The sequence below is a fragment of the Chelonia mydas genome, chromosome 1 (genome assembly GCF_015237465.2).
Source record: "Chelonia mydas isolate rCheMyd1 chromosome 1, rCheMyd1.pri.v2, whole genome shotgun sequence".
NCBI classification, from domain to species: Eukaryota; Metazoa; Chordata; order Testudines; family Cheloniidae; genus Chelonia; species Chelonia mydas.
This window is the reverse complement of record NC_057849.1, coordinates 318,371,796-318,396,040: the sequence shown is the minus strand read 5'-3', so window position 1 is coordinate 318,396,040 and position 24,245 is coordinate 318,371,796. Positions and strand designations below refer to the sequence as shown.

General features: G+C 45.2%; 1 protein-coding gene across 18 annotated transcripts in view; it reads left to right on the top strand.

Moving 5' to 3' along the window:
* Nucleotides 1–24,245, top strand: part of CPNE8 (copine 8) — a 285,586-nt gene that overhangs the window by 14,503 nt on the left and 246,838 nt on the right. For 16 of the 18 annotated variants that reach the window (XR_005223777.2, XR_005223778.2, XR_005223779.2 and 13 more), the window contains exon 2: nucleotides 8,641–8,681. The exons of the other annotated variants lie outside the window; for them this stretch is intronic. Coding sequence is in view for 11 of the 16 variants with exons in the window: in XM_043551226.1 (XP_043407161.1) it covers nucleotides 8,641–8,681 (41 nt within the window). In the remaining 5 variants the exon portion in view is untranslated. The remainder of the gene's footprint in view (nucleotides 1–8,640; nucleotides 8,682–24,245) is intronic. 18 annotated transcript variants of the gene reach the window in all.

Sequence of the window (24,245 nt, the reverse complement as noted above, 5' to 3'; positions counted from 1 at the left end):
AATGAGCTTGCACTGCACAGTGAGGGAACCGGAAAATACAAGGCACATGCTTCTGGGGTGCAGTGCTGTGACAAGGATATGGAGCTGTTCCCCTGAATTAGTTCATGAGTGGCTGAGAGAGCATTCATGTAATTTCGCTGGGTGTGCCTTTATATGCTAATGGCTGTGTGAGCAGGGCCTGGAGAGGCTGTTTTTCCGTCAGCAGAGCAGTGTAAGAGGAAATCCTGGTATGATGTTATTGACTTGAACTGGGACCATATAGAACATTGTTGCAACCAAAGTCCTGTAGTGGCACCAAATCTTGTATAAAGGGGGACAAATGAGGTGTCTAAGACGAGGTTATGGTTTGCTGCTTATGATTATGCTATCTGTTTGCATGTATCATTTTTGTATTTAAAGATATAAGTGTTGGCTCTATACTGTCTGTATTTCAAACTTATGCTATGCTTCTGGGTTCCACCCCAGACAAGTTGGTGTCAGCTTTGCCTACCCTGCTGGATGGCCCATTAAGGACCATCAGCTGTACAACTGACCCACTGAGAGAAGGCAGACATGCCTTGGGACTCAGCAAGGTATGCAGGGACCTGCCTCTGGACAGAACTCTGAGGTTTTTCCAGGCCATGTGATGGACAGCTTGTCTTTGGGACAAAGAAAGAAAGAGACCACATGGCAAGAGAATATAAAAAGCTGCTGCAGCTTCTTCATCTTGTCTTCAGTCCTGCTTCTTACCTCTGGAGGAACTTTACTACACTGAAGCTGTGAACAAAGGGCTGATGACCCATCCCAGCTGTGGATGTACTCCAGAGACTTGATTTGAACCTGCAGTTTATTCTGTCACTGCTGCAAGCCTGAACCAAGAACTTTGCCATTACTGTGTGTAATTGATTCCATTTAACCAATTCTAGCTCTCATCTATATTTCTCTCTTTTTATGAATAAACCTTTAGATTTTAGATTCTAAAGGATTGGCAACAGCATGATTTGTGGGTAAGATCTGATTTGTATATTGACCTGAGTCTGGGGCTTGGTCCTTTGGGATTGAGAGAACCTTTTTTTCTTTTACTGGGGTATTGGTTTTCATAACCATTTGTCCCCATAACGAGGGGCACCAGTGGTGATACTGGGAAACTGGAGTGTCTAAGGGAATTGCTTGTGTGACTTGTGGTTAGCCAGTGGGGTAAAACCAAAGTCTTCTCTGTTTGGCTGGTTTGGTTTGCCTTGGTGTGCATAGAAACCCCAGCTTTGGGCTGTAACTGCCCTGCTTGAAGCAATTTGTCCTGAATTGGCACTCTCAGTTGGGTCCCGCCAGAACCAGCATCGTTACACCTGGTCTGGAGAATTAAGGTTCACAGTTTTGAAAAGTCCACACTGTACCCTTGGGCAGTGGTTCTCAACCAGGGGACTGGGGTCCCCTGGGGAGGGGGGCTGTGAGAAGGTTTCAGGGGCGCCACCAAGCAAGGCCAACATTTAGACTCATTGGGCTCAGGGCACAAAGCTGAAGTCCCAGCCTATGAGGTTGAAGTCCTGAGCCCTACTACCCGGGGCTGAAGCCAAAGCCTAAGCAATGTAGCTTTGTGTGGGGGGCCCTCTGGCATGTCCCCCGGCCATTGCCCTGCTTGCTACCCTCTAATGCCAGCCCTGGCTTTTATATGCAGAAAACCAGTTATCGTGGCACAGGGGGTCCATGGAGTTTTTATAGCATGTGGGGGAAGGGGGGGTCCCAAAAACAAAGGTTGAGAACTCCTGCCCTGGGGGATGTCACAACTACCTTTTCTGATGGGAAAGTATTCTGAATCATTCTACAGTTGCCCTCTTTCATAGAGCCCAAGATCAGAAAGGATCATTGTGATCTTCTAGTCCAGGGATCCGCAACCTTTGGCATTCGGTCCGCCAGGGAAAGCTGCTGGCGGGCTGGGATGGTTTGTTTATCTGCAGCGTCCGCAGGTTTGGCCGATCGCAAGTTCCCACTGGTCATGGTTCGCCGTCCCAGGCCAATAGGGGCTGCGGGAAGCGGCGTAGGCTGAGGGATGTGCTGGCCACCCTTCCCGCAGCCCCCATTGGCCTGGAACGGCGAACCACAGCCAGTGGAAGCTACGATTGACCGAACCTGCGGACGCTGCAGGTAAACAAACCTTCCCGGCCTGCCAGGGGCCAAAGATTGCCAATCCCTGTTCTAGTCTGACCTTCTGTATAATACAGGCCATAGAACTCAAGGGCTGAGTCTGATACTACCCAAATAACGAGGAGGCCCTTAGAAATAATTCTCTGGGTCATGCTCAGTAAGTCCTCTGTCAAAACACAAGGGAAGGATTCTTCCTCTATTGACCTGTGTTTAGTGAGGAAAGAGAGAATTAAAGTGTCTTGTCAATTTTCAGACTATAGGGAAAATGACACCACCATATTAAGCTGATAAGTAATATTTAATGAAATCTGAGATTCTGCAGGAGATGAGGGCTCTCACTTGCTATGAGTGAGTGGATTTTAAGTTGCATGTGAGGTTACAGGAGGAAAATTTTGTATTCTTCAGAGATGAAGTTAGTATGTATTGTTTCTCATTACTCTAAAATTTGAAATTAGAAAAAAAAAAACCCAAATATGAGCAGGCTAAAATAAAATATGCTCAAATAAATTGGTTAGTCTCTAAGGTGCCACAAGTACTCCTTTTCTTTTTGCGAATACAGACTAACATGGCTGTTACTCTAAAAAACTGACCTAGATTATAAAGGTAACATTTGTTTTAGGTTTCAATCAGTCCATGCATAATATATAAATTACCCTAATGTATAAATTAAACCACATAAAACAACATGGGGATCAGTGATTTTTATTTTATACTTTAGCTACAGCAGCTTATTGGATTAGTGAATACTGGTCTGATTTAATCAAGTGTGGTACAGTATCTTCAAGTTTTAGGCTAAATGTAGTATGATTATAATAGCTGAACAATTTTGGGAAGTAAGCGGTTTTTATTTTATTGGTTTGACTGAGGTTACACTACAGTAAAGCTAATAATTTCATTCACTAAGAACTATTTTATGTATGGAATAACTAGGCTAGTTCTTTCTGCTTTATTGTTACTACTCTTTATACAGAACAAGAAACTTTTATTTGGATATCTTTGATCCGCCTCACTCTTTCTTAAGCTGGCATCTCATACATCCAAACCATGTAGATGTTCTGGGTGATAGGCTCTCCCTCCCTCCTCTGACCTCCTGACCCTATATTCTACTCCAGCCAGTGTGGATGGTTCTCTTCTTCTCCCTTTCAGGACTTTCATCACTGGGCCATAAACATGATACTACTTCCTAACCTGCAAAACAAAAGAGACCTTTTCTTTTGAGGGCTGTCTAGATTAAACAAGTATTCGTTCTAGTCCTCAATTGATGAAGGAGAACTTTCCTCCCTCTTAAATACTCTGAAAGAAGATTCAAGTCAGTTATTCCCTAATAAAGGCATAGAGGTCTTCATTGGATTAATTAATTTCTCTCAAGCTGCCTGAGCCAGCAACTTAACCTCCTGTTCAGGATCCCCCTCAAGATGAGCCACAGGAAAGGCAGGTCTTTTGAGAAATCTGTAGATTTCACCCCGCACATTTCTCTGTATGCTCCAAGCCTGAAAAGAAGTCAATCATTAAAGTATCTCTATATGAGATTATGCTGGGTTAAGGCCATCAGATTCTCTTCTGACCTGAAGATTGACTCCTCTTTCTTGTTCTTAGTCAGGTTCAGTCAAAGATGAGAGATTTTGATCCCATTTGATGAGATGGGCTCTCCAGAGGACCCAAAGACCAAAAAGTACCTATAAAGGTGCTTGGAATTTTCTTCCGTTAGTCTTTTTTGTGTCGCCATTGCATGTGCTATCTGCTTAAATGGCCCTATGTATCTCCACCTCCTCTTTTGCTCTCAGAAAAAAGAGGCTCTGTGGAGATCAAAAGAGGGAGACCAAAAAGAAATTAGATTCTATCAATATGATGCTGGCTTCTTCTACAATCATTTCTTCGACATCATCAGATCTCTTCTCTATAATGCCCTGGCTTAAAGAAATGTGTTTTTTGGTTTCTGCATACTGATGCCACTTCCAAAAGCAACCTGGTTCAAGTATCCTGAGACGGAAAACAAAGAGTTAGGTGCTGCTGTGATCCATAAAAACCCCTGCTAAGCTGCCGCATAACTCTTTAGGCACTTAAATTCACTCTGCAGCTAGATTTCTGCTGTAAAAGTTCCCTAGGTGCCTAAGCTTCTGCCTCTAGATTTGTGCATTGCTGCCTGACTCGGGTCTCTGGGCACCTATCTCATCCTTAAGCCCCAGGGTGATCTCCATACCAGTTGAAGATATGATGCTCCACCTATTTTTGTCTGTGTGGGCCAGTCGGGTAGACCTAATCAATCTATAGCCAGCAGAGTAAAGGACGATAAGGGGTTTGTAAATTATATTGGGAAGAAATTTTTTGTTGGTCCATTACTAGATGGAAATTGTAGAATAGTCAATAATGAAAAGGCAGAAGTGTTCAATAAATATTTTTGTTTTGTGGTGGGGGAAGAGGAGAAACAGATGATGTAGTCTTATCAGATGATGATGGTTGATGAAGAAGAAATGCTTTCCATTCCAATAACAGTTCAGGAAGATGTTGAATAGCAGGTACTAAAGTTAGACATTTAATATCAACGGGTCCAGGTACCTTGCATCCAGGAGTTGGCTGAGAAGCTTGCTTCACTGTTAATGTTTGGTCCCCCCCTTCTCCCCACCACCCCTTCCTGATAACTCTTGGAACACTAGGGAGGTTCCAGAACAGTAAAAGAAAGTTAATGTTGTGCCAGGTATTTAAAAAGGGTAAATGAGATGACTTGGGTAATTATGGGTCTGTTTCCATGACAGTGATCCTAAGCAAAATAATGGAGTGCCTGATAAAGAATTAAAGGAGGGTAATGTTGATTGGCATTAATTACATGAGCTTATGTAAAAATAGATCCTGTCTAACTTGCAATCTTATCAAAAAAAGATATCAAGTTTGGTTGATAAAGATTAATAGATTTAGACTTCTGTAGGCCATATGACTAGATCCTGCATGACATTTTGATTAAGAAATTAGAACGATATAACATTAACATGGCACATGTTAAATTGATTAAAAACCACATACCTGACAGGTTTCAAAATTTAATTGTAAAAGGGGAATTGTTGTTGAGTGAGGGTATGTCTAGTGCGGTCTCACATTGATTAGGTCTTGGCCCTATGCCCTTTACCTATTTTTATCAATGACTTGGAAGAAAACAAAAAATCATCATAACTAAATAAATTTGCAGATGACCCGAAATTTGGGGTAGGAGGTAAAGAGGAGGCCAGTATTTTTCATCACTGGGAATTTTTAAATCAAGATAGGATGTTTGCCTAAAAGATATGCTCTGCCTAGTTCAAACAGGCATTGGTTTTGGGAAGTTCTGTGGCCTGTGTTATGCAGAAGGTCAGACTAGATGATCACAGCAGTCCTTTCTGGCATTAGACTTTATGAATACTTACACCGTACTGGTTTTAAACAAAGTTACAAAAAAGACTTGCATTTTTACAGACAGTTTGATAAAGACCTTTTGCTCACTGTGCAACAGTAGTCAAGTAAATGTTAGACTATGTACTTAATGGAATAGGGAATACTATGGAAATGTGATTTCAATTTATTAAATCAGTTATGTAACCTCACCTAGAATACTGTGTTCAGTTCTGGTCACTCAATTTCTATAAAAGATACGCACTAGAAATTGAAGCGGCTCAGAGATGAGTTGAGAAAATTGAGATGAAAAGAGGAGACGTAAAAATGTAGAAAATAATGAATGGCATAGAAACGGATGACCTTAACTCTGCCCTATAGCAATGTGAAAGAAGATCAAATATGTCTTAAGAAATTAGATTAATTGGTGACCACAAACCTAAAATTCCATAATCATAAAGCTATTGCACACAATTGCTACAGTGGAGAGCTAATGTAAGTGGGGAATAGTCCCGCTATTGTGGGGAACTTTCCTGGCTTCTGCACTACCCCAGTGAAGTGGGCTAGCGAAAGGATCTGAGTCCTCTCTCTCCCACTTCCTTTACCCAGTGGCCTCCCTGCCCTTGAGGACTCCCCTTCCACTCTCCTGTTTGGCAGAGTCCTCGTAACCCCAACAAGGCTGGGCCCAGAATTCCTGGAGGGCTCGACCCCCCCCCCCCCTCCAACCCTGCTGTGGTCACCTAGGACAGGGGCTAGGGTGTTCCCACTCCAGGGTACTCTGTCTGCACTGGGCACTTCTCTGACCCGCTGACCATTACGTACAAGTTAAAGCAAATGCAAGTTATTTAATCAATTCATTTTAAAAAGAATAAGGAAAAATGGGAAAGCTTAAAGGAAACACATCAACCCTCTCTGAGGCAGGGAACATCACAAATAGTGTCTCTGGAATGTCAGGGCGGTTCAGTCTGTTCCTTGTAAGTCCCAGGCCTTCTTCTCAGGCCCTGGCTTTGCTGCAGGGATGCTGTGGGTTGGACACTTGCTCTGGTGGTGGCCACACGCTCTCAGGCCCTAAGTGGTAGGAACCTTCTGCCCAGTGTTGCCCCCGCCCTGTTGGCGTTACAATCCAAGCCTGGCCTGCAGAGCCTCTTGGCTGAGGCGTCTCCCTGTGCTGGGCCTGCTGCCCAGGGTCCCCCTCGCTCTCCCCAGCTGCTCGCTGCACCCAGCTCCAGACTGCTCCAGTCCCAGCTCCACCACTCTGTCTCTGCGCTGCTGCTCTGCCTCCAGCTCCCTGGGCTGCTTTTCTGGCCCCTCTGGCTCTGGTTGCTGCAGCTTTCCTCCCAGGGCAAGTCTGCTCTCTCTGGGCTGTGCCTCTGGCTTTGGGGCTGCAGCTCTGCTCCCAGGACAGGGTCTGCTCTCTCTGGGTTGCTATTCTGGTCCCTCTGGAGCTGGCACAGCTCTGCTCCCCAGCTTAGCTTTGCCCCTGCTTTCTCCTTAGCTTAGCCCCACTCAGACCCAGGCAAATCCAGCTCACACGGAGGATGGGACCTCACTGGCCTCCTGACTCCCTGATTAGCCTGCTTGCCCTGTCATTCAGGCTGACTTGGAGCATTGGCCTCTCCCCATTGTTCCTGGGGACTATCAGTCTCATGGTCCTGGTTTCCCATAGACCCTTCCCCTTTTAGTACTGGGAGCTAGCCAACCAAACCCCCCCCCCCCCCACTGAATGTTAGTAAGGGGGCAACAGTCCCCTTACACTAAGGTGGTTTGGTATCCTGATTAAGCATTTCCATACCCCAACATGTTTGGATTTCTTCTATATTTAATTGTGAATTTTGGGGATTTATAACACTTGATTTTTGGGATAACTGAAACACCTGTAATGTGTTTTACTTTATTTATTGGTATATACTCCCAACCTTAATGCCATTTTCATATAGTTTGTCTTGACATGTATAACTGTTAGTTAGGAGGAAACTTTCCCTAGGGGGCAGATTGCCCCGTAATTGTTGTTACAGAGTTTCTTGTAACTTTTTCCGAAGCAGCTGGTATTGGATATTGTCAAATATAGGGTATTAGACTTTGATGGGCCACTCATCTGATTCAGTATGGTAATTATGTCTGAAATTACTATCTGAGTGTACATATGTGGATAGTGTTCATTTTAATCCTAATGGAATAAATTAAGAATGACCAAATGTCATTACAAAGCCTAATACTGGAGAGCGTTTAGGATAAGAGACAGGAAAAAGGACCGCTGTTACTCAAAAATAAAAAATCCATATTAATTTTTACTGTTTACTTCAGCCAAAATTCAACACTGGAAGAACTACATAATTATTTAACCTGAAAGAAGAAACAGTAGAGCAGTATTAAGATTGACCACTTCCTCTTTACCCATGCTATTTCTACACTACCCCACAGCTGGGACTAGGGGATGTGAAAAGCAGTGTGCACCAAAGTACTGCTCTCTAACTCCCCAAGTGGATGCTGCGGGTACAAACTAAGTTTCCTAGTTTGCATTAAGGATAGTTTAACAATAGTGAACTGTATAGTTACACAATTACTACATTGGTAGGAAAGATACCAAGTGTAATCAAATAATGAGAGCTTGGACACAGAACACTTTACTAGAGGGATCCAGGGCCAAAAGACTGTTTTAGCGTTGAAAGATTAGGTTGAGCCTAGAAGCTTGGTTTAGGTAGAGATCTACCCAACTTGAAAGATTTGTTCTAAATCTTGGGGGAAGTTACTTTTAGCTTAAAGCTGAAATAATAAACTCGCAAATTACCATGACAGCTTAAAGTTATTTCGGTTCCTGTGGGACATTACATTTAAAAATATATTTTTAATGATAGTGTTTTGCCTCTTTACCCTTTGTGGTAGTTGAGTCTACAATCTACAGTTTACATGCATCAGAATTGTGTGACAAACTGAAAAGTGTAACGTTTTGAGATTGGCAGAATACTAGCTCTGAGTAATTCTGATATGCATAAGAGATGGAGGAGAGCCAACTGTGTCCCCTTATGTTCCTTAAATAAACTGTTTTAATCATGTATGCATTGTAGAGGCTTTCAATCAGAAAGAAATTATCATTGTTTTCTTTGAGATCGTCTTTCTCTATTTTAGTAGCAGTGTCATTTATCTGTCTTTCTTTAACAGAAACCTTTTGGACAGAGACACATTTTCAAAATCTGATCCAAGTAAGTAAAAATCTTTTATTATGTTTATTTGTTGGACTGGATAAACTGCAGTGTAAAGATGTCAAGTAAACCTCAAGGGGAATTCAGCCTCTAAATCAATTCAGTTCTTGTCCCCTCAGCAGAGACTTAACATAGTGTAATTGTGACAATGGTTTTTGTCATGTAGACAGTTGTATGCTAGGAAGTGCACTGAGACTACTGAACTCATTTCACATAGGCTACTGAATAGTCATTAGCTGATAAATTTTCGTTACTACTGATGTGAACCACATTTTCGATGAGTGACATAGAATTTAAAGGTTCTGTATCCCATTACCAGTTTCTTGAGCTATCTAGTCCATTTGAAGAAGATTTAAGGTTAATTTTTTTTTCTGGGAATTAATAAATGCAGAACTTCCTGTTTTTTTAAAAAACAGGAAATCTATTGTACTTTTCACATTTTTCCAGGCTGCTAGGCAAACTATGTAGAAACCTTTTTAAAATCTCCTCTTTCTGCTAATGCTCCTAATGAATAGAATTAATCTTAAATCTAGAGCCAAAAGATGAGAAATAAATGCCATTTACTTTTGTGTTGATATATTAATATGCCTTGGGTGACTGGGCAATGTCGCATCTTGATTGTAAGCCCTCCAAGAGCAGATATGAAAGATCATAGACAACTCCTCGATTAATGTAAGAATGCAGCTGTGCAGAGAACCATGTTGCTGAACGTGATCTTGGCAGGATTGCCCTTGGCGTGAAATTCCTGGCTTTGGTCCAGCATGGATACCTTCTACTCATAGACTGTAAGGTCTGAGGGGACCATTATGATCATCTAGTCCTGGGGTTCTCACAACAAATTTTTTGGTGGCCTCAGTGTGCGGCCACCAACTCTTGCTGGTGGCCACTTTGACAATTTTTCCTAAAATACTTCAGGAAAAACAAATACATTCGTGCATATACATGTCCAGTCATAGTAATTTATTTATGTAGGGGTTTTTTTGCAGACTCAGTAATAACATACAGTTGTCTCTATTATTTACTGGACCTAAACAGAATAGAAACACAAGATGCTTTGCATGTTCTTGTCTTGTGGTGGTGGTTTTTTTTTTTTTTTTTTAAGACTTGCTGGCTAGTAAGTCCGCTTCTGTGATAAGTGATATTTGAATATTTAATATCACTTTTCACAGCAGAGACTTGTTAGCTAGCTGAGAGGCAGTGAAAAGCGATATTAACAAACATGCAAATATCTCTTTTCACAGCAGACTTACTCAGCGCTGGCAAGCTGGGGGGGTCAAATTAAGCCTTGGATGGGGAGATGGGAGGCAGTGGGGGCCAAGGATGATGGGGTGAGGGACTGGGGCGGCAGCAGGAACCAGAGGCGACAAGGGGTGTGTGTGAGCCTGAAGCCCAGTGGCCTGAGGGAGGAGACTGCAGCTGTGCAGCCAAAGCCTGGAGCCCAGAGCCTGCCGACACGTGACCAGAACGTGCCGCCTGCCACACCAGGGCTGAAGCCGGAAGCTTGAGCTCCACCGCCCTCGGGAAGGTGGGAAACTCACACCAGCTGCCTGCTCCTCCAATGTTTGTGGCTCAAGAGGGGGACAGGACCCAACCCCTCCTTGCCTACCCCTCCTCCCCCCAGTCACTGCCCAGGAAGCTGTGGCGTCAAGAAAAGCCCCTGATGGCCGAATGCGGCCACGTTGGCCACGTTTGAGAAACACTGATGCACATTACAGACCACAGAACTTCACCCACCCACTCCTTGACCCCTAACCTCTGGCTGAGTTACTGAAGTCCTCAAATCATGGTTTAAAGACTTCAAGTTACATAGAATTCACCATTAACACTCGTTTAACTCTGAAAGTGATCCATGCCCCATGCTGCAGGGTCTCTGCCAACCTGACTCAGGTAAAAATTCCTTCTCGTCCCTAAATATGGTGATCACTTAGACCCTGAGCATGTGGGCAAGACTCACCAGACAGACGCCTGGGAAAGAATTCTTTGTAGTAACTCAGAGCCCTCTTCATCTGGTATCCCATCTCTAGCCGTTTGGGAATATTTGCTAAAAGCAGTCATTGATGGGCCACCTGCTATTGTAGGCAGTCCCATCATACCATCCGCTCCATAAACTTATCAAGTGCAGTCTTGAACCCAGTTAGGTTTTTGGCTGCCACTGCTTCGTTGGAAGTCTGTTCCAGAAATTCACTCCTGTGATGGTTAGAAACCTTTGCCTAATTTCGAGCCTAAATTTGTTGATGGCCAGTTTATGTCCATTTTGTTTTTGTGTCCGCGTTGATGCTTAACTTAAATAACTCCCCTTCCTCCCTGGTATTTATCCCTCTGATATATTTATAAAGAGCAATCCTATTTCCCTTCAGCCTTCTTTTGGTTAGGCTAAACAAGCCAAGCTGTTTGTCTCCTCTCATAAAGTAGGTTTTCCATTCCTCGGATCATCCGAGTAGCCCTTCTCTGCATCTGCTCCAGTTTGAATTCATCTTTCGTAAAAGTGGGGGACGAGAATTGCACGCAGTATTCCAGATGAGGTCTCACCAGTGCCTTGTATAATGGTACTAATGCTGCTTCTTCGAGGCGTGTCCCTGTGGGTGCACCACTTTAGGTGTCTTGGCACGCTGCGTTTGTAATCGGAGATTTGTAGTAGCAGTGCCTGGTTGGCCACGCCCGTGCATCAGCCATCTCGCACTGTTCCGAGTGGTTGTCTAGTGTGCACAGTCAACAGTCCCCCAGTTTCTTCTCTTCCGCATTTGCCTTGAGTCAGAGTGACAGCAGCGCCTCTCTTACCTTAGATAGCTCAATAGTTTTCTGTTTTTTTCCTGGTATTGTTAGCCTGTCATTTAGTTCTTTATAGCCTATATTTTATGTAGTTTTTCTTTATTAAAAAAAAAAATTTATACCTTTCCCCTTCCCTTTCACCCCACCTCTTCAGCGGGTCCCTGGCTTTGAAAGACAACGAGAGAAACAAAAACAGGCTTATTCCTCTTCTTTCTCCAAAGCAAGTGCCCTTTCTGGCATGCCCGGCTCTCCTGGATCTAAACGCTGCCTGACTTGCAGGCTTCCGATACCAGTCTCAGACGACCACTCAGTGTGTCCACTGCCTTGGTGTGACACACATTGCTCAAAAATGCCACACTGCAAAGTGATTGCTAGGACAAGGAAGGCCAGGGATCTACAGTTGAAACTCCTAATGATGGAGAAATCCCTCAGACCAACTTCCTACCCTGAGTCCAGGATGCCTCCTGGCCAATGGTCGCCAGCGGCAGCGTCTGATGGACTCTACTTCAAAAATGGCTGCTAAGGAGCCTGCTCCCCAAAAGGCCACCAAAAAGTGGTCTCACTCATCCCTACAATGAGATTTGCCTAAAAGAAAGTGATCACTGAGTGAAAAATCTGCTCTGGTACTGACTGCACCGAGAGTGCCAGACCATGAGGCAACAGGAACGTCTGGCACAAAGACTTCCCAAGGAGCTAAAGACCATATGCCGGCAAGCTCTCATGGAGGTATGCACACTAAAGCCAAACCTCCTAGCTCAGGGCTGATGGAGCCGAAGAAAACCTCAGCACCGAGCAGGGCAGTGGTGGCACCTGTTGTACCTAAACAACACAGCAAGTCATCGGCACAGACAGCTCTGATCCTGATTCCTAGTCAGTGCATGCTGCCTCCCCTGGCACCAGTCCTCATGGTTCCACAGCAACTCATGAGACAGGCGGACCTGATAGTTGCTTCAATGCCTAGGGCTCCCCTATTTGGTACCAACGGTATCCCAGCTAGACCAGGACCAAGCCTGGTGTCCACTCCCAGTGGGTCAGCCCCTCCCCTCTCCAGCGATGAGGAAGAAGAGGATGACGCAGGGCTATATATCCCTCGCCACTCCTTCCCTAAATCAGGACACTCTCAGCACCAAACATCTGCAGGCATACAAGGCTGGCAGGCTCAACCATGGGTACGCCTCCTATGACCTTCCCACCCAATTGGCCGTACTGGGATCCCTGGGCTATATATATGGCCCAGAACTTCAGCCCCCCCAATCCAACAAGGTCCAGAACAACACGGTCCCCTTCACCAACTGTCCCAGCACCCTCAGATGCAGGATGAAGAGCTCGAGAAGCCTGAGGACAAACCTGAAGGTGATACCCTGCCACTCACCCACATTTTTGTCTTTATCACCGGACGAAACGGTAATGCCACCACCCTGCACTTCGGGGGATGATTTCCAGGACCCTATTCGAAAGGGTAGCAGAATCCCTGGACATTTCCTTAACCAGAGCTACCAGAAACCCAACACAAGCTCACAGATATACTTCAGGCATCCCCAACAGCAGAGATAACACTGCCTATTAATGACTCCATAATGGATCCTGCAAAAATAATTTGGCAGACACCCACCACAGCTCCTCCCTCGCTGGTGGTAGAGGTGGTTAATCAAAGGGGGAAAACAACACCAGTCTAGAATGACCCCTAATCCTCAGCTATGCTGAAGTTCCACATAGCTAACTTTTCAGCCTTGTTGGCCAAATATACACATAATCTGTTCTCCAAGACGTCAGCTTTTATTGAAAATCTGCCAGATGACAGAAAAGAACTGCAGAAAGCAAACATTTCTGAAGGTGCTCTCACTGCCAGAACAGCCCTACAGGCCTCTCTCGACTCTGCAGACATAGCAGCACAGACCATTGCTATATCAGTGGTAATGTGCTGGGCATCCTGGTTCCATCTCTCCAGGTTCCTGAAGAAGGTTCAAGCCACTGTCGAAGACTTACTCTTTGAGGGGCAAAAATTGTTTGCAGAAAACACCAATGTGTCCTTACGCACCTTAAAGGACTCCTGGGTGTCCTTAAAAACCCTGGACATCTATGTACCTGCAAACAAAAAGAAACAAGGCAGGTTTTACGACCAGAGATTCTGGGCTGCCCCATACTCCCAGCCCCAAAGACAGTATGACCAACAATGTAAACGGAGACAAGACGCCAGCAAAACTGAGAGAAGCCTTCTATGTCTCAACTATCCACCTCCAGACAAGCATTTTTTGAAGATGTGGTCGAGGGCACGAGACCTCCACACTCTTTGATTCCGGAACCAGATCCCGTCTCCAGCCCATTTTGGAGACAGTCTGTCACTATATTACACAATCTGGAACAACATCACTACAGACAAATGGGATGTGGAAATTATCCAGAAGGGTTACTCCATCCTCTTTATTTCTATTCTACCTACCTACCCACCTCCCTTCCCCATCCCTCTTTAGGGACCCCTCTCACGAGCACCTGTTACAACAGGAAATAAACCACCTCGTACAATTAGGTGCTGTGGAACCCGTACCTACTCAACACACGGGGAGAGGGTTTTATTCCCATTACTTTCTTACTCCGAAAAAGACTGGAGGGTAGAGACCCATCCTGGATTAACGAAAACTCAGCAAATTCGTGAGAACACAATGTTTCAAAATGGTGATTCTAGCCACAATAATTCTGGCATTAGAGATTGGCTCTCAGCCCTTGACCTCCATGTTACCATTCACCCGGTGTACAGAAGGTTCCTGAGATTCAACCTAGGGAATCAGCATTTCCAATACAGAGTGCTACCCTTCGGCCTATCAACCGCCCCAGAGGTTTTTCCCAAGTTTCTTGCTGCTGTTGCAGCTCACCTCCGCAGCCAGGGTGATAATTTTTCCATACTTAGATGACTGCCTGCTCAGGACACCAACGCAGCAAGCAGTGATAAACGCCACACAGACCACGATAGCCCTGGTCATGGACCTTAGGTTACAGATAAATGTGCAGAAGTCCACCATGGTTCCTGTCCAACAGCTGGAATTTATAGGAGCCTACCTTGCCTGTCTCACAGCAACAGCAAGGTTACCTCAACAATGCTTCCTCACCTTAGCCAGTCTAAATGCAACAGTGATGGACAGCCCACAAACGTCCTCCAGAACGTGTTTACAACTCTTGGGACACATGGCTGTGACAACGTTTGTCGCAAAATATTCCAGGCTCCACATGAGATGCTTACAGTTCGAAGCCAGGCCTGTATATATACCTCCACAGACATTCTCTCAACAGATGTCTCACGATGCCCTATAGGGTAAAGGACTCACTCACATGATGGGCACAACCACAGAACTTCTGCGCAGATCTCCTTTCAACAAAAAGCTCCAACTACAGCAATCATGACGGACACTTCCATCATGGGATGGGGGGCACATAACAATACGATCCAGGGCCACTGGTCCCCAGCGGAGTCTAACCTGCTTACTGGAGCTAAGGGCAGTCTGAAACGCGTATGAGCACTTTCTCCCTTTAATTCAGAACAAGACCATCAAGATCCGTATGGAAAATATAGCATTTATGTTCTATATAAATCGCCAAGGGGGAGCTTGATCATGCCCCTTGTGTGCAGAGGCAATACACCTCTGGAATTGGTGCATCACCAACATAGACGTTTTGGCATCCTATCTGCTGGGATGTCAGAACATAAAGCGGACCAATGAAGCAGGGACTTCTCACAAACCCACCAGTGGGAGATGGATCCCGGAACTCTCACAGCCATATTCAGACTATGGGGGTTTACCATTATAGATCTGTTCTCAACAGCTCAGAATGCTAAGTGCCCACAGTATTGCTCCTGAGCTGGGTTGGGACACCACCCCTGGGCGATGCTCTCCTTGTAAAATAGGAAGCGCCACTATTGTATGCATTTCCGCTGATCCCACTACTGAGCCAGATCATTCACAAGATCAGGCAGGACAAATCCCGGGTCATTCTTATTGCTCGCACGTGTGTCAAACAAACGTGGCTCCCATACCTGAGACAGATGGCAGGGAAATAAGCACAGACTGATGGGAGCGCATAGTGTTGCAGGTCTGGGATGATTACCAGTGGCTGCGAAAGTTTCGCATGCATAAGGGCACTTTCATGGAACTTTGACTTGCTTTCCCTTCCCTGAAGCGCAAGAATACCAAGATGAGAGCGGCCCTCACAGCTGAAAAGCAAGTGGCCCTGTGGAAGCTTGTAAAGCCAGACAGCTACCAATCAGTCGGGAATCAATTTGGAGTGGGTAAATCTATTGTGGGGGCTGCTGTGATCCAAGCAGCCAACACAATCACTGAGCTGCTGCTATTAAAGGTAGTGACTCTTTTGAAATGTGCATGTCATAGTGGATGGCTTTTCTGCAGTGGGGTTCCCTAACTGGTGGGTCGATAGGGATATGCGTTCCATCTATCTTGGGACCGGATCACTTTGGCAGCCAGTATGTAAACCGCAAGGGGTACTTTTCAATGGTGCTGCAAGCACTGGTGGATCACAAGGGACGTTTCATCAGCATCAACATGGGATGGCTGGGAAAGGTGCTGACGCTCGCATCTTCAGGAGCTCTGGTCTGTTTGAACAGCTGCAGGAAGGAACTTACTTCTCAGACCAGAAAATTACCAATGGGGATGTTGAAATGCCTATAGTTATCCTTGGGGACCCAGCCTACCCCTTAATGCCATGGCTCATGAAGCCATACACAGGCACCCTGGACAGTAGTCAGGAGCTGTTCAACTACAGGCTGAGCAAGTGCAGAATGATGGTAGAATGTGCCTTTGGACTTCTTAAAAGCTCTCTGGCGCAGTTTACTGATTAGATTAGACCTCAGCAAAACCAATATTCCCACTGTTATTGCTGCTTGCTGTGTGCTCCACAATGTCTGTGTGAGTAAGGGGGAGATGTTTATGGCAGGGTGGGAGGTTGAGGCAAATTGCCTGGCGGTCGATTACACGTAGCCAGACCCTAGGGCGATTAGAAGAGCACAGCTGGGTGCTCTGCGCATCAGAGAAGCTTTGAAAACGGGTTTCATGACTGGCCAGGCTACGGTGTGACAGTTCTGTTTGTTTCTCCTTGATGAAAACCCACCCCTTTGGTTGACTCTACTTCCCTGTAAGCCAACCGACCTGCCCCCTTTGATCACTGCTTTCAGAGACAATAGAGTCGTCATTGTTTCAAAATCATGCATTCTTTATTAATTCATCACACACGTGGGGGAAAACTCGCAAGGTAGCCCGGGTGGGGTGGTGGAGGAGGGAAGGACAAGGCCACACTACAGTTCAAAACTTATTGAATGCGAGCCTTCTGATACTTGTGCAATCCTCTGGGGTGGAGTGGCTGGGTGCCCGTAGCCTTCCCCCCCTCTCCCCCCACGTTCTTGGGCATCTGGGTGAGGAGGATATGGAACTTGTCGGAGAGGGCAGGCAGTTATAGAGGGGCTGCAGTGGCGGTCTGTGCTCCTGCTGCCTTTTCTGCAGCTCCACCAGACGCTTGAGCATGTCAATTTGCTCCCCCATTAGGCTCAGCATTGCATCCTCCCTCCTCTCATCGTGTTCATTTAACGCTTTCCTGGACTCTGCCATTGTTTGCCTCCACGCATTCTACTGAGCTCTTTCAGTGCGGGAGGACTGCATGAGCTTTGAGAACATGTCATCGTGACTGCTTTTTTTTTCGCCTTCTAATCTGCGCTAGCCTCTGGGACGGAGATGATGGGGGAGCGTAGAAACATTTGCAGCTGCGGAAGGAAAATAAAGGGAGAGTAGTATTTAAAAAGATAATTTTAGAGAACAAAGGGAAGGCTATTTCACACTGAATCAAGCGATTCACATTACATGGCACATGTGCTTCACCACCCCCGTCCGTGGCTAGTTCCAGGGAAGATCCCTCTCAGCCAAACGCGAACAGCTTGGCATGAGTGGGCCTCCCCACACCATGTGGCAAAGGCTTTTAGAGTACCTTCAGGAGAGCTTCATGGGGATGTCCCTGGAGGATTTCCGCTCCATCCCCAGACACGTTAACAGACTTTTCTAGTAGCTATACTGGCCGCAAATGCATCCCAAGTCTTCAGGGCAAATTAATCATTAAACATGCTTGCTTTTAAACCCTGTATTATATTTACAAAGCACCTCTGGTGAGTGTACCTTTCCCCGGCTTCATGGTCCAGGAGTCCGCCCTGGGAGGGTTGGGAGGATATTGGCTCCAGGGTGATGAACACTTCCTGGCTGCCGGAGAGAAGGGATTCTCCACTTGCCTGCTGTGCGCTATCGTCAACCACGTCGTTGTCCTCCTCCTCCACAAAATCCTCATCCCTATTGCATGAGACGCCCCCCTTGCACGGACAGTGGTGGGGTAGTGGTAGGGACCCCCCCTAGAATTGCATGCAGCTCTTAGAAGCAGCGTGTATGGGGCTCTGACCCAGAGCGATCATTTGTATCCTTTGTTTTTTGGTAGGCTTGCCTCAGCTCCTTAACTTTCACGCGGCACTGCTGTGTGTCCCTGTTGTAACCTCTATCCATCATACCCTTGGAGATTTTGGCAAATAAATTGGCATTTCATCTTTTGGAACAGAATTCTGCCTGCATGGATTCAGTACCTCCCATTCGGTCCACGCTGGAGCTCTTTTACAATTCTGGGACTCCATGGTCACCTGTGCTGATCAGCTTGCCACGCTGGCCAAACAGGAAATGAAATTCAAAAGTTCCTGGGGCTTTTCCTGTCTACCTGGCCAGTGCATCTGAGTTGAGAGTGCTGTCCAGAGTGGTCACAATGGAGCACTCTGGGATAGCTCCCAGAGGCCAATACTGTCGAATTGCATCCACAGTACCCCAAATTCGATCCAGCGAGAGACTGGCTCTATGCGTGGCACATTGTAGTCACTTGCATGCCTTTTGGGATGCATCTCAAACACAGGCAGTATCTCTAATTTCCACTTCACCAAAACAAACTGTTTCTACAGGTAAGCAAAAAGTAGGTAGGATATACAAAGTCAATAGATATGTTCCTTAGGATATCTACAGACATGCACAGTAGGAGGTAAGGTTTTTTAGCTGAGTTGTGCCTAGGAGTGTTCTATATAATCCAGTGGACTAGGGGGAATAAACTCACTATATGCCATTGAAGTTCAATTCCAAGCCTTCCTACTTTAGGTTGGGATTAGCTTTTATGAATCAAGCAGATCATCTGCTGGCTCCAGCAGATGTTCTGATGATGTTGTTGTGGATTTTCGGCCTAATTGCCTAACAGTATCTGTTACACTCATGGCATGTTTCCACATTATACCAGCTCAGTAGACTCTGGGGTCATAGTGTTCAGAAGTCATACATAACCTTGCATTGTATACAGTAATGGACTATCTCCAAGCCTCACTGGCTTGGCGTCAGTGCAAGGAAAGCCTGCATTTACGAATGGGCTTCTGTGATCCTTTCTGGAGTAACCACAGATTCGTCTTTCCTGGAACAGGTAACCCACACACAGGAGCTGCTCACCTTTTAGATATTTTAGTCTCTTCTTGATTAACTGCATACACATACTCTGGGGATTTTGGCAGTTCTGAATTTTCTAAGGCACTTCAGAGATCTGGTATCTCAAAATATGGTTCTGATTTAAAAAGGCAGTTAGCTCATTTTATCTGTTTAGCTGAGTGCTTGCAGAGTAGTAAAAATCTAAAGTTGTGTGTGCCTTTCACAATCCTTTAAAAATACACTAAATAGAGACGGTTTTCTACATAAACAGGCGGGGACAGGAACATGCCTCCTGAATGGTGATGTCATGCAGGAGTGGAACTGGTGGAATCTAAGATATTTCTAATGGTTGCTTACCTAGCAAGGAAAGGGCAAACCATCTCAGACAAGCTAATTCAAATAGTAGTCCATTCTTTATTGGTCCTTGTTTGGGGGCAAGTGCTTCAGGTATTTATTGGATAGGGAACTCAGAAAATAGATATGTTTGAGATAACAAGCGACTTCTTTGTTTTCCATTTTGAGATGTATGATAGGGACATGTATTGTTAGTTCCAGTAGTTTTCTAGTTCCAGTAGTTTTCCAGTATATTTTTATGATAGTGTGTAACTTTAGAAAATATTTTATTCCTGCCTGTTCCTCTTGCTTGTGTATCTAATTTCTTATTACTTAATCTTGTCTATTCTAATGTTCATTGTTAATCTTAGTCTATTTAAAAACCCCTAACTGTGTCTTCTGCAGCAATTTGGTGCCTCCAAGGACTTTGAACCCACACCTGAGAAAAGACAAATCTGCCTTTTGCTGTTCTGAGTATTCTCCCAAATTTGGCCAGGTTGAGAGGTTTATAGTTTGCACTTGCTCAGAGACTTCTTAGGGCTACAGGGATAAGCAGGACTTTCTCTGCAGTTGATGCTACAGGAGTGACAACAGGCACTAGAACTCAAGCAGGGAGATTCTCCCTGTGCTCTCAATGCTCCCCCTGCTGGTCCCAGGCAGGATGGAGAAGGTGATTGCCTGACTCAAATGCAGGAGAGGCAAGAACTGGATCTGGGAGAGAGGAGCATATTGGAGCAAGGTGTGTGTGTGTGAGAGAGAGAAACTGGGACTGGTTGGACAGAGGGGGGAGCTTGGGGGAGGGGAGAGGATAGTGAGATTAGATGAGTGGAGACTGGGATGAGGAGTCAGGGTGGAGAAGAGATAAGACTGGGATGAGGACAGGTTGGAAGGGATGGGGTAGAAGGCATTGGTCTTGGAGGAGAAAGGGACAGAGAGATCTGTGATCACTAGCGCACACTCTGATAGATCTCAGGATGGTGTTTCTTCAGATTCCTTCCAGACATTGCCACAGGGGATTCCTCCAGATCACTTATGAAAAGGAGCGTTTCCAATAGAAGGCTTTCCTATCTAGACTGGCAACACCTCAAATATTTATGAAAATCTTCGTAGTTTTCATTGCATCCCTAATTCCAAAAGGAGTGCATTTCTATCATTTCCTGAAAAGCCTCTTTGAGGGAGAAAAGAGCTCTCAATACTGAGGCAATGATGAACTTCAGTCCTGTGGCTTTGTTGTAATTTGTGGGTATAATAGGAATTACCTGGTGTTACAGTCCTGGCTGAGCTCCTCCTCACCGGGCAGCTATTTGGACTGACTCAACTGGTGGATCCATGTGCTTCTGAGCTCTTCTGGATCTGGGCAGACTCCAGCCACAGACTCATACATAGACTTTTTTCTGGTACTACTTCTAGGAAATAGGACCCTGTGTTCCAGCTGGCCTGGACTCCAGGACTGGTGTTGAACCCTCCCAAGTCTTCCCAATCAAACAGACCCTCCCTAGAGCTTCAATCCCATGGGTAATCCAGTTTATAGCTTAATCCTTCAGGAACATGGGAGAGTTGAAGCAAGTAATACAGAGACTTTGCAAAGGGATTTCTAAACTGAATATACTTTATTCATGGAAAAATTACAAGAGATGCAAGCAGTTTTATTATATTGACTACATTTGTGTAAGACCCCTGGCTAAGGTTCTTCAACACTCTTGATCATTGTTTGGGATTTGGTCAGTCTCTTTTCAGTTCCACAGGACTCTGCTCCCTTCCTTCCTCCTGGCTGGTCTGGCCGTCTTATTCTGGATGGGGAAGCTGCTGCTCAGGGTGGACCTTGTCCCTTTAAAAACTTCTATCCTCCTTTCATGTGACCCTCCTTGTCCATCTCTTAAGGCCCCATCAAGTGATTAAGGTCCACCATCAGGTGATCTGCTGCTTGATTACAGTCCACCCTGAGTCCTGACTGGAAAAAATTTGGTTTCTTGCAACTTTGGCCACACTCTTTAGCATACCCATTTTATTGCCAGAGCAAAGTCATTCAATGGTCATGACACTTTTTTGATTAGTACTGTTTATATTGTATCTATACCCCTTGGAATTATCATCCAAGATGGAGGTAAAAAGAGAACAAGGAAGGCACAGCACGGTCTTACAGTCAAAAGAATGCTAACAAAACAAAATGCAGTTTGTAGCTGATATAGATAGCTACAACCATGTACTGAATCTTCACACTTGGTTTAGCTTCAAGCTCTGCTTCTGCCTTAGTTTGCCTTCCTGTCAGATAGTTTCCCACCAGTTTCTAGCATGACTAGGTTGCTGAAGCAACTTAGCCCTCCATCCAACTCATGACTCCTTCTGGAGTCTATTAAAGTCCAAACTGAAACAGAACCCAAAGTTTCCATCCCAGACTCCTTGCTGGGCATAGCCCTTCCTCTCAGGGTCTGTCCTCTGCACACAACAATCTGTATCCCTTCTCCTGAGATCAGCTTCTCGTTTTTTCTGGGCGCCAGTCAGTCCCTTGATGCTGGCAGGAGTGGCTATATCACTTCACAAGATGGCAGCATAGGGGGAACCCACATTCACCCAAAGAAAATAACAGAACGCCACTAGCCATCACCTTCAGCCCCCAACTAAAACCTCTCCAACACATGATCAAGGATCTACAACCTATCCTGAAGGACAACCCATCACTCTCACAGATCTTGGGAGACAGGCCAGTCCTTGCTTACAGACAGCTCCCCAACCTGAAGCAAATACTCACCAGCAACCACGCAACAGAACCACTAACCCGGGAACCTATCCTTGCAACAAAGCCCGTTGCCAACTGTGCCCACATCTATTCGGGGGATACCATCATAGGGCCTAATCACATCATCCACCCTATCAGAGGCTCGTTCACCTGCACATCTACCAATGTGATATATGCCATCATGTGCCAGCAATGCCCCTCTGCCATGTATATTGGTCAAACTGGACAGTCTCTACGTAAAAGAATAAATGGTCACAAATCAGATGTCAAGAATTACAACATTCAAAAACCAGTTGGAGAACACTTCAATCTCTTTGGTCAGTCGATTACAGACCTAAAAGTGGCAATTCTTCAACAAAAAAAACTTCAAAACCAGACTCCAGTGAGAGACTGCTGAATTGGAATTAATTTGCAAACTGGATACAATTAACTTAGGCTTGAATAGAGACTGGGAGTGGATGGATCATTACACAAAGTAAAACTATTTCCCCATGTTTATCCCCCCCACTGTTCCTCAGATGTTCTTGTCAACTGCTGGAATTGGCCCACCTTGATTATCACTACAAAAGGTTTTCCTCCCCCCCCCCCCCCCCCCCTCCTGCTGGTAATAGCTCACCTTAAGTGATCACTCTCGTTACAGTGTGTATGGTAACACCCGTTGTTTCATGTTCTCTATGTATATAAATCTCCCCCCTGTATTTTCCACTGAATGCATCCGATGAAGTGAGCTGTAGCTCATGAAAGCTTATGCTCAAAGAAATTTGTTAGTCTCTAAGGTGCCATAAGTACTCCTTTTCTTTTTGCGAATACAGACTAACACAGCTGCTACTCTGAAACCTCTACTATGGGTTCCTTCCCTCAGTACCTAAATAATTGTCATGTCTCCCTAGTAACAAACTACTCTGTTTTTCATCCCATGGTGTCTTTCTGTATGTTCAGCTTGGTCTTTAATGGAAGCTTCCCAGGAATGACCATAGGCTGCCCTTTTATCTCTCAGTAGGCCTGGTTTAGCCACATGCTTCCTCCTTGTCCCATAATCCCTACGTTCAATCCCTTGATCTAGGAAGGCAGGCTATACCGGTCATAGGGAGGGCTGAGCCTCAATCCCTTTAAAGGACCAGATCACCCTGAGACTGGGGGTGGGGGAGGGGAATGGGAATTACTAAATTCCAACTCAAAAGTACTAGTATCTTAGAGTCCGAGTGTAAGACTGGTTTGGCCTCCTCTATATCACAGGCCACTAGCATCACCCAGCCAGCCACACACTAAACCCAACAACCAGAATTAGACTTAAGTATTACAGCACTCTGGAGACTTAACTATTGTGTGCCACAGGCAAAAAACAGGAGTGACTGTGGTGCACTAATACCTGAGGCCTTTGCAATGGCAGGGGCATTGATCAGGTGAGATAAGCCCAGACGATGGTAGCACGTGACGTGCACCCCATGCTGCATTGTGGGAGGAGAACCTCAAGGTCATGGTCAGTCTGACTTGGGGAAAATTCTTTCCCTACCCCATATAGGGAAGTTAGACCCTGAGCATCTGAGCAAGAACTGACCAGCCAAGGACCTGAGAAAGAGAACTCTTGGTTCCACCTCAAACTACCAGCCCACCTCCTCCAGTATCCCATCTCCAGCTATGGCCATCTCTGATGCTTCAGAGAAAAGAGACTTCAAAAAAAAAAAAAAAAAAAAGTCAAACACAACCCCCACCAACAACCCAGAATACACCAGGGAAAAAATTCCCTTTGTGACCTATACTGGTGACCACACCTGGGTGCAACTTTAAACCACCAGAAGAAAAGCTTCCATCTCAGAGGAGATATACTTGAGGATCATGACAGCCATTCAATAGTTCTTAATTCTTGCTTGATAATGCTAAGGTTTGTTCCCCCCACCCCCATGAAGCTAAAGGTAAAGATGGTATATGCATTGAGTGTGTCTTATTCCGTATGATGATTCTGCAGCAGTTTCTCCTTTCTGTGGCCACCTTTTCCCCATGTAACCTGGATGCCAAAGTTGCAAATTTGAATAGTGGTCATTCAGGTCCTCAGCTGATCAGTGTCCAGAAACCAATAAGAACAATTCTGTTGGACATGAATTTGTTTGCAAAATATGTTCCTCAAATAAGTTATCTCAAGTTGAAGCTACATCAATAGGTACTCTTAAAAAAGGCACATTAACTATCCACTATGCTTAGAATGCTAGACAAGATCAAGAGTAAGATTAACGTGGTAAT